The sequence below is a fragment of the Pseudorasbora parva genome, chromosome 20, assembly GCF_024679245.1.
Source record: "Pseudorasbora parva isolate DD20220531a chromosome 20, ASM2467924v1, whole genome shotgun sequence".
NCBI lineage: Eukaryota > Metazoa > Chordata > Actinopteri > Cypriniformes > Gobionidae > Pseudorasbora > Pseudorasbora parva.
In genome coordinates, this window is record NC_090191.1 from 32902492 (window position 1) to 32913289 (window position 10798).

The 10798-nt window shown below is 36.2% G+C and overlaps 1 protein-coding gene across 1 annotated transcript; it reads left to right on the top strand.

The window, feature by feature from the left end:
- The first annotated feature begins 4149 nt into the window (after positions 1–4149).
- rergla (RERG/RAS-like a) lies at positions 4150–9659 on the top strand. The gene is made up of 5 exons (XM_067427992.1): positions 4150–4463; positions 4810–4866; positions 4945–5018; positions 6316–6464; positions 8232–9659. The coding sequence occupies exons 1-5, from the start codon at positions 4412–4414 to the stop codon at positions 8515–8517; spliced, it is 618 nt and encodes a 205-aa protein (XP_067284093.1). The 5' UTR covers positions 4150–4411; the 3' UTR covers positions 8518–9659.
- The last annotated feature ends 1139 nt before the right edge of the window (positions 9660–10798 follow it).

Genomic DNA, 10798 nt, shown 5'->3' on the forward strand with positions numbered 1-10798 from the left:
ATTGCCTCATCTTATGTTCGTCTATGAGTGGCGTCGGTTTGGCCCTCTTCCTCTTAGATAATTTTTGCTTGTTTTGAATAGTTGATGATAGTAACTTATCCTTTCCTGATCTAATCAAATTCCAGAGGGAATGCACAGGATATATACAGTCAAACTGTGCACATTAATTCCCCTCAGTGTGGGAATTGCTCTGTCTCCCTATAAGACACAATGGAAAGCAAAAACTTGGAAATGTAGAGAAATATTGATTTTTGGGAGGGAAGAATAATTCCAGCTCCCGGCTAGATGAAAATGAAGTCATAGATCAGTCAAAGGGTTTCTCTCAAAAGCGATGAGAGTGATCAAAAGCCAATGAAGAATATAGCGAGCGTTCGTCCTCCCTCTCCTTCACTTTCATGCCATATTTTGGCCTCTTGAGCTTCACTGTCTACATGGATTAGTTTGAAAAATATCCGAACAGTTAAAATGCCTCTGCTACTATGAATTGCCATTTATCCTCACAGATATTTTCAATTTAGTGAGGTGCTTTCAAGCTCTGGCCAAACCAAACGAAAGCCTCAGGCATTCTCTGAGAGCTTCCTCACCTCCAAATACTGCAGCTATTCTCTGAAGTCCGCTGCTGCTGAACTGGATTTGCATGTTTAGCACATCAGTCCTTCATTTCCTTTATTTTATTCTGTTTGTTTACTATTTTCGACTAAAATGGTAGATTCTAAAATAAAATAATAATAATAAATCAAAGCAGTAGCTACTAATGGCCTCGTCTTCTCTGTTCACCTCTTGACTCAGATTAACTTTTAAAGAATTAAAGTGATATTAACCTCTTGTAAGGATAGGTTGGTGTGTAGTTTGTTTGCTCACCTGATGACCTACTACATTTGCCAAAATATCAGATTTGTTTCTCATGTAGTCATATTTTCAACATTACAGGGGCTGTGCAATTTTGCTTGGCTGAATGACCTACTGTTGACAAACACCATGATCATGCGGTAATTTTAAATGCTATCTAAATCCTCATTAATGAGTTTACAATAAGACATCAATTAAAAATGCACTAATTAAATACTTTTTGACCACTGCCGAGCACCCTATTCGATAACTGTTGTGCTTTGGATGAATTTTAAGCTAGCCTACACTTTTATCACTGAAATGCTTGAAGAACAATATTATTTTATATATTTTCAAAGCAAGTAAACATTTGAAATGGGCCTTCATTGTGGCAGAAATATTATATTTTTCCATCGATTGATTTATAGATAGATAGATAGATAGATAGATAGATAGATAGATAGATAGATAGATAGATAGATAGATAGATAGATAGATAGATAGATAGATAGATAGATAGATAGATAGATAGATAGATAGATAGATAGATAGATAGATAGATAGATAGATAGATAGATAGATAGATAGATAGATAGATAGATAGATAGATAGGGAGATAGATAGGGAGATAGAGAGATAGAGAGATAGATAGATAGAGACACCGTTTGCCACTCCTATAAGAACAGGAAACTGAGGCTACACTTTCACCAAAGGGCTCACCAAAATTGGACAATAGAAGACTGGAAAAACATTGCCTTGTCTGATGATTCTCGATTTCTTCTGCAACATTCAGATGGTAGAGCATCAACAATAAAGCATGGATCCATCCTGACTTGTATCAACGGTTCATGCTGGTAGTGTAATGGGGGACATTTTCTTGACACACTTAGTATTTATAATACTTAGCATTATTTCAATGCCACAGCCTACCTGAGTATTGTTGCTGACCATGCCCATCCTATTATGACCACAGTGTACCCATCTTCTGATGGCTTCTTCCAGCAGGATAACGCTCTGTCACAAAAATCACATCATCTCAAACTGGTTTCTTGAACATGAGTTCACTAAACTCAAATAGCCTCCAAGGTCACCAGATCTCAGTCCAGTAGAGCACCTCTGGGGTGAGGTGGAACGGGAGATTCGGATCATGGATGCGCAGCCAACAAATCTGCAGAAATTGCATGATGCTATTGTAAGTAGTTGGCTTGTATTTCATACTAAATGTGACCAAAATGTACAGCCTCATCCGTGTGTGTTGACTCTCAAAATGAAATCCTTTTGTTGTGTTGCAACACCGAAGTAGAACATTGTAACAATATTTTAAACAGGTCACAATTTTTCCATCTTCTGTACATGCACTCTTGAAGATAAACAACAAAACTTTGCTTTGAGAGGTTTCCAGACTGACGTCAGCTGATTGGCCTTCCGTCATTTCCACGTATGAAGATCTGAAAAGAACCAAGTGTACCAAATTCAAGTATAATCCACTTTGATTAATGCTTCACGGAAAGAACACAAGAAACAGCAATCAAGACCCTGATCCCCAGTTCTTATATTTAAAAAATGATAAAATATAAAAGATAGCTTTAGAAAAAGTTAGAAGGAAGGAAAGTAATGTAATACCTCCTATGATTATCTAATTTTGCTCTTTCATATATCAGGTATGATTCAGTCAACATTTCACCTATGTGTATGATTCTGATCATTTTCTTTTCTATCACACATAAACACAAGGACCATTTCACAGTGTCTTTTTTTTCTTTCTTTTCTGCAGTTCCTATTATGAATCTGATAATGCGACCGCCTCTAATCACACATTCGGGCTCTGGTATCACTGATTATGCTGCTAGTATAATAGCTCTTGATAAGTGATCCACTTGGCCTTGCATTGCTCTCTCAGACATGCAACTAACAGCAGCAGTACCAACACAATAACTCAAATGAAATTAATATGCATTTGTTTCTCAACCCATCAGATTGACTTGTTGATAAGCAAACCTCTGGATGAGGTAATGTGGCAGATATGCTTTTGCCTGGTAAATGTTTATTATGTGTGAGTCATTATGTGTGGAACCAGCAGCTTATGTAACCGATCCACATCCAAACATTAAGGTCCAAACAACACCCACAAACCTCACAATTAGTGCGCCTATTGGTTATTTCTGAAGAGATGCTATTCTTGCATTCACACTATACTTTGTGAGTGTGTGTGGGTGGGTAGGGGGTATATGTATACCTTAAAGGGACAGTTCACCCAAAAATGAAAATTCTGTCATCATTTATTCACCCTTATTTGTTCCAAACCTGTATGAGTTTCTTTGTTCTGCTGAGCAAAAAAGAAGATATTTGGAAGAATGTTTGTAACCAAACAGAGAGCGCAACCATTCACTACCATAGTAGGGGAAAAATACTATTATAGTCAATGGTTGCTCTCTCTGCTTGGTTACAAACATTCTTCCAAATATCTTCTTTTTTGCTCAGCAGAACAAAGAAACTCATACAGGTTTGGAACAACTTGCGGGTGAGTAAATGATGAAGGAATTTTCATTTTTGGGTGATTTTTGGGGGAAAAAATGTCCTCACAAAGATGGTAAAATCTGGATTCAGAGGCTTTTGCATGCATCTGAACTCTTCATATATATATATATAATATATATATATTAATGCATTAAACATTATCAGTTTTATCATTATTTCATAGTTTTGTTTTATCACAAATAAAATCCAAGCACAACTATGCAATATACCTTTATTGAAATATACACATTTGTAATAATACTAGAATAAAGGGTGAGGATATAAATTTTCCAAGGCCGAGCATCACTTTTGGCATAGGGTTTTAGGGTTACCCGAAGCCTAAAGTGATGCTCGGCCTTGGAAAATGTACATAGGGTTTTCATGTTTTATGTGGATATTACAGACATGACTATTATACTGTACTAACTGTATATTCTATCCCCTACCCCTAACCATAAACTGAATTTTTATATTTTCAAAAAAAAAAAAAAAAAAAATATATATATATATATATATATATATATATATATATATATATATATATATATATATATATATATATATATATATATATATATATATATAATTATTATTATTATTATTATAAAACAATTGCTTTTTAAGAATAAGGGTACTGTCATGTCTCATAAAATAACAAATTGTTGATTTTTTTATTTGTTTACAAAGATTCAATGATCAAATGGGCCAAACATGGCAACAAAGACCTTTGAGACATTCACTTACACCCAGAACCCTCGATGTTTTGGCTCCAGCTGTGACCTGCGTCACCGTGACGTCAGGATCCCCATAATGGTCGAAGTGCGTCGCGCTCGAGCTGAGCAGCGCCGGAGAGGCAGCGCTTCCATACGAGTCTGGCGAACACCTGCGCCAGATCAACACGGGTCTGGTCGAGCAGAGGATGCATCCGTCCCTTCTTACTTTCTCCATCTTTAGTGTTTTTAAACAGCGTGCCAGTCAGTGACTGAAATGTGGAGCGCGCGTTGAACTGAGTACGCGCGTTTGAGTTTTATTCCTTTGAGATCTGGACGCGTTCCTGTGAATAATAATGAATGACATAAAAGTTGCAGTTCTGGGATCCGAGGGTGTCGGGAAATCAGGTATATATATAAAATGTTATTGATTCATATTTAATTAAATGTTTAATTTATCATTAGCAAGTACCCTATTGTTTCGTATTTGTATCAGTGCAAATATTCTATATATTAAACTATATATATATAAATATATATATAATAATAATAATAAAACTAAGGCTATTGCATTAAACTAAATTATTTGATATAAAATACCTACTTGTATGTTTGTTTTTATGCAGTTAAAGTTACAAAAACAGTAAATAAATAAATAGTAATAAATTATTTATTTATATATATATATATATATATATATATAGAGGCTCTATATAAAGTGTTTCATCTTTTGTACTCTTCTTCACATTCACAGCACTTATCGTTCGATTTCTAACCAGGCGATTCATTGGAGAGTATGCATCATCGTCAGGTATGTGCAATATTGTTTTCAGATTATCAGATTATAGGAATCTTTTGTGTCTGAAGACTTTTGTTCTTGCCTTTACAGAGTGCATTTACAGAAAGCGCATGTCTATTGATGGAAGACAGCTTAATCTTGAACTTTACGACCCCTGTTCTCAGGTATGTGTAACTGTAACTAACTATACTTGTGTAGATGGTGTAGATTTAGTGCGCTAAAGTGAGCAAGACTACTGTGCATATTCCAGTCACATAACAGATCTTTCTTTAAGATTACTTAACCTTTGCCTGTTTGAACAGGTAGATTGGGTTTAATTGTAAGCACAGAAAAACATATTGTATACATGTAAGCACCTCATTTCGTGCACACTAGTCTAGACATTTCCCAGAGACATGGCATCATCAAAAACAAACAGTATTAACCTACTAACTTTTAGTGTGTATCCTGTAGAAAGCAAGTATTATCTGTCTTCCTGGCATTAATGAGTATTGCAGAGCTGCGGGTTTCGCTGCTCATATAATCTTTCCGCAATCTCCAGACACAGCCAGCGGTATATAACGCACCAATCAACGCTGCTCACTGTCCCATCTGCCCTGCAACACTATATTAGTCTTATATTACGCTTGTATTATTCTTGGGATATAAGCCTTATATAACCACACAAGAGGGAGTTAATATGAGAAAGATGAAGCGTGTTTTACTTTGTCCTCTTGGGCTTTATTTATATATTATTAATGTAAAAAAAAAGGTAAATACAGTCCAGGAGGATGACTGTTTTTCTTTTGGATAGAATCCAATTATTTCATCAGTCTGTTGGCCATTATGTGATTGGATACCATCTGTGCATCTTGGGGGTCCAGCTGATTATCCTGCTTTTCCTCAAACAATCCCATTTTGTGTAATCAGTGATGGTTTAGGTAGTTAGGTTAGGTAGAAGACTTCTGTTGTAAATAGTTTTTAAATAAAATGTTAGTGTTTTTTTTTCACCACACTAAAATCATGCCGTTTACATATTGTGGTTATACTATTGGTTATACGGATTGGCCCCATTCACATTCATTGCCAGTGCTTCACTATAAGCCCGATTTTTGCTTTTCAACTTAAAGGAACACAGGCGAAACACTGCTACTTGGGCGCAGAGATATCGCGCAACACATTGCGATTGCTCAACAGCCACAGGACGTGAGGATGATTGGGGTGGGGGGGTGATCACTTTTACTCGGGACATGCTAGCTGGCAACATAGGATTCCATTCATTATGCTAAGCTAAACTAGCTGTGACCCTGCCAAACTAAAACAATGCATGCACTGAGACAAAAAAGCATTTGCCCCTATATCTAAATAGGAAAGAAGTTGAGTAAGCCCTATTTCTAAAAACGATGGAGTGTTCCTTTAATGATGTCGATTGAGCTGTACTTGTAATGTTCCTTAAAAGATTTGATGCATGTTTCTTTGCAGCCGTGCGGGGGGAAATCCACTCTCAATGAGCAGATCCACTGGGCCGATGGATTTGTGGTCATTTACGACATCAGTGACCGTTCCTCTTTCCTCACAGCCAAAGCCATAGTGCACCTGATCCGAGAGCATCAGCTGGGAGGGACTAAAAGGTAACGGTCTCTCGTACATGCAGTTCACAACAACATCCTCAGGCAGCATGAGAGATATGCCTATTTATTTCCATATATGAGTGTTGCTTTTATGTGAGTGCCCATAATTGAGCAGCTTCGGTTCGCATTGAGGAGAAGCGTTGAATGGACTATGTGGGTGGTGGTGATGGGCGAATGAGCTGGTGACTCAGAAATTCAATGAAAAATATCTATTTTTAGTTTATCCTTGGTTATTGAGAAATCGATGACGTAGATGCACTGGGGATGAATTCACTTTATAACCGAAATAAGTGGAATATTGAATGGGCTTGTGTTTTCAGTTATTCAGGTTTATTCATTTATTCATCATTTAAAGGTTTAGTTCACCCAAAAATGAAAATTCTCATGAAATGAAAGACCTTTGTTTATCTTCATCCATCTCCGTCTCATTATTGGCTGGCGTTGTTCACGTGAGCACCACAAGGCATGTGTGTGAGGCTGATACAGGAGCTGCTGACCAATGGTGAGCCGGCTTTCTGATGTAGAACCTGGAAGTTCTGCACTGTGTTGACTCCGTTAACAATGTAGGAGACTAACATGGAAAAGAAGACATTTTTGTACATTTGCACATGCGCTAAATTTTGGTTGAACCACTGTTACATGGACTGTTTTGAGCTTGATTTGCAATGACATTGTTGCCTATGGATGGTTCAGAAACCTCTTGGAGTTCATTAAAAAATATCTTGATTTGTGTTCCAAAGATGAACGAAGGTCTTACTGGTTTGGAACAACATTAGGGTAATTAATTAGTCTGGGTAAACACAGCCTGATCTGCCGGTGATTTGATTTCGCCTTACAACTCAGTCTGGAAACCTGTACATTAATTTCTACTGCTTCTGTTACACGTGAACCAATCCCAGACTGGCTTATCCACCTGGCGTGCTATTGGTGGGTTTAACATGATGATGGATAGAGAAGGGATGGTTCGTTGCCCGTTAATCATGCCTCTTGTGGTCTGATTGGTTGAACGACTATCCAATTGTGTACAGAGTCATTTGAATAATGGTAAAAGGACTGCATTTGTATAGCGCTTTTAACAGACTCTATGGCCATTCAATGCGCTTTACATTTTTGCCTCACGTTCACCCATTCATACACCGACGGCGATGTCAGCCATGTAAGGAACCATCCAGCTCGTCGGGAGCGGCTGGGGTTAGGTGTCTTGCTCAAGGACACCTCGACACTTGGTCAGGTGGAACCGGGGATTGAACCACCAACCTTTCGGTTTGTAGACAACCTACATGAACCACTGAGCCACTGCCGCCCCAAGCCATAATGCCAGTTGATCACGCCTCTTGTGTAAGTGAAATGGCTTCGCAAACAAGAAAATATGTAGGGCTGGACTTAATCCGTCAGGAATTGATTGGCTCGTTGGACAGTTGTAGTTTGCCATTGGTCGATCTCATGGGAGTAACAGGTTGTCCTGCCCTCATGCCAGTAAAACAGGTCATCAGTTACTTGTGGGAAGTAACTGTTACTTTATCAGTTACTTTACAGGGAAGTTATGTTCATTAAAGATTATGAGGTTATATGAATAAAAATTGTGAACGGATAAATCACTTATAATTACACTGTAATGAAAATTTGATTTCATGGTGTCTTTCATAGGAAAAAAAATTAAAAGAAATTTAGACATCAATTATGCTAGTCTACTTTTAAAAGTTGATAAAGTTGGCAAGTAGCAAACAATTAAATATGTTAATAGTGTTGTTACTCCTCTGACCGCAGGGACACGGATTCTGCGATCTTCCTGGTGGGCAATAAGCAAGACTTGTGCCACATGCGGGAGGTGGACAGGGAGGAAGGCCAGAGGCTGGCGTCCGAGAGCCGCTGCCAGTTTTACGAGCTGTCTGCTGCGGAGCATTACCAGGAGGTGGTGCTCATGTTCTCCAAGATTGTACGCAATGCCAGCCTGGGAGGCAAAGCCAAGGAGCGCCGCCGCCGCCCCAGCGGTTCAAAGTCCATGGCCAAACTCATCAACAACGTCTTCGGAAAACGACGGAAATCTGTTTGAGAACGAACTTTTGTTTTTGGACAATTGTTACAAGACTGATAAATGACGTCGAGCTTGTTCGTATAGTTCCTCACTGCTTTTTGTCTTAGCCAGACAGTCACTACTGGGTGCATCTCATAAAATACATCAAGAACATGGACACATTTCACCCCAAAGTCAAAATGAAGTCTGATAATTACGATTTTTGCATTTTAAACAATGTTTTTTGTGACATTAAGCACAATTACTTCATAAATTCTCATTACTGTAATAAATAAAAACTAAAAAAAGGAATGTGTTAATGAGAAAATGTGCTAAACTGTCACAAAGTAAAACATTTCAAATAGGTCTATTTTTATTTATGCAAACTATAACAACGTATGTTTTTACATTAGTGTACAGCTGCACATCTCTGCTCTTTGCCTTAAATGTTTCTTTAATCACGTTTTAGGATGTTTAAACAGCAGATTTGAGGGGATAAAAAGTAATGAGGCTATCTCTGGAGTTGTGAAATATTGATTTGCTTGCTATGTAGTCACTGATCAATGTTTCATCTATGATGCCGGCAACTAATGGTGTCGTTTATGGATTTTGAAATCGCTTCAAATTCCTGAAAAATATAAACATCTGTGCATTGATGTGACAATACTGACTAAGCATCTTTTTTATCTTCACATCTAAATCTATGTTTCCTCAAAATTGGGAAACAACTGACCTTTGTCTAAAGCATAAGTGATAGGTATCTAGTGAAATCATCACCAGAAATGGCATTATCTTTCAACAGAATTGCTACAGTCAGGAGATAATAATGAACAGACTTTGGAAATGCACCAACAAAATAAACAATGAGTCACTTGGCTGCTTCTAATTTGTACTGCAAATTACCATATACAATGCAGTATTGTGCAAAATGCAAATTACTTTCTAAATCCTAAATAATGTGTGTAATGGAATACTTGCATAATTCACAGAATACTACTATTAAGTATTACTATTTAAAAAAGTTAACTGATGTTACACTGTAAAAAATGTATTTAAAAAATAAGTTACCTGGTTGCCTTAATTTTGAGTTCATTGAAATATTTTTTTTTAGTTAATACAATGAACATTTTTGAGAATCGACAACCTTTATTCAAATATTATTAAAAGATTTTGTAAGCATATTGGGTTATAATGTGTGTTTTATTTGTGATTATGGCGTGAAACATGCCAAATTGTGCCATTCTCATGATTTATCACGTTTTATGTGGTTCAGATACAATAATAGTTTGAGTTTCTACGTATTAAACCAGTTTCCTTCATTGTATCAACTCAAATTTTTAATTTCAATAAACTCACAATTTTAAGGCAGCCGGGTGACTTACTTTTTTAAGTTAAACCAACAAAGAAAATTTACTGTGTTTTAAAGATTTTACTGTCTCACTGGCAATGAAAGGTCAAGTCAGGTGCATTGCATTGTGGGTTCCAGTATGCAATATTCTTTGTTTGCATGCTGATATGCTTGTCAAAAAGTGTATTATAATCTGGTGATTCCAGAACACACAGACTGTATACTGTACACTAAAACATTTTACAGACACATACAATAGCAGGCTACTAAGACTACAAAATACAATGTAATGAGTTTGATGTAGTGTGTAGTGCATGCTGTGCATTCTGTGTGTTGATATTTGAGTAAAAAACAGCCAGAACAACCGCATATCGACATCCTGTCATCACACAGCATCAGATTTTTTTACAGAAAATTATATATATATATATATATATATATATATATATATATATATATATATATATATATATATAATTTAATATATATATATATAATTTATATATATAAATATATAATATATATATATATATTTAATTTTTTTAATCTAAATCAAGCATTGTTCTGAAAGTACACTTATAAAAATGCATGTATTCAAGTGTGTTATTAGTATACTTCTTTTAAACAAAACAAAAAAGAAAGTATACTTTGTCTATTTTTTTATGAACATCTCTTAATAAACTTAAAATTATACTTGGCATTGACAGAGAAGTGTAAATGTATTTGGCCTATACTACCTTCAATCTTTTGATTGAGATATACTTGAAAAAATAATTACGAATTCATAGTTTTACATACTGTCTCATGAACTTGCATCGTTTGAAAATATTGATTTATAAAGAAAACAGTTATGCTCCTACTGTCATTTTTGTAGTCTACTGGTTGTGTATAGGCATTTACTTCAGATCAACTACAGTTAAAGCTATATTTCAAGTATGAAAATGACGTAGTAGTATATACTTGGTAACATTT

What these genes read in the sequence shown, in the direction of transcription:
- rergla (XM_067427992.1), top strand. Translation starts at nt 4,412, where the DNA reads ATGAATGACATAAAAGTTGCAGTTCTGGGATCCGAGGGTGTCGGGAAA. An exon ending in CGAGGGTGTCGGGAAATCAG is followed by an intron (nt 4,464 to 4,809) that starts GTATATATATAA and finishes TCACATTCACAG; the next exon opens with CACTTATCGTTCGATTTCTA. An exon ending in CAGCTGGGAGGGACTAAAAG is followed by an intron (nt 6,465 to 8,231) that starts GTAACGGTCTCT and finishes CTCTGACCGCAG; the next exon opens with GGACACGGATTCTGCGATCT.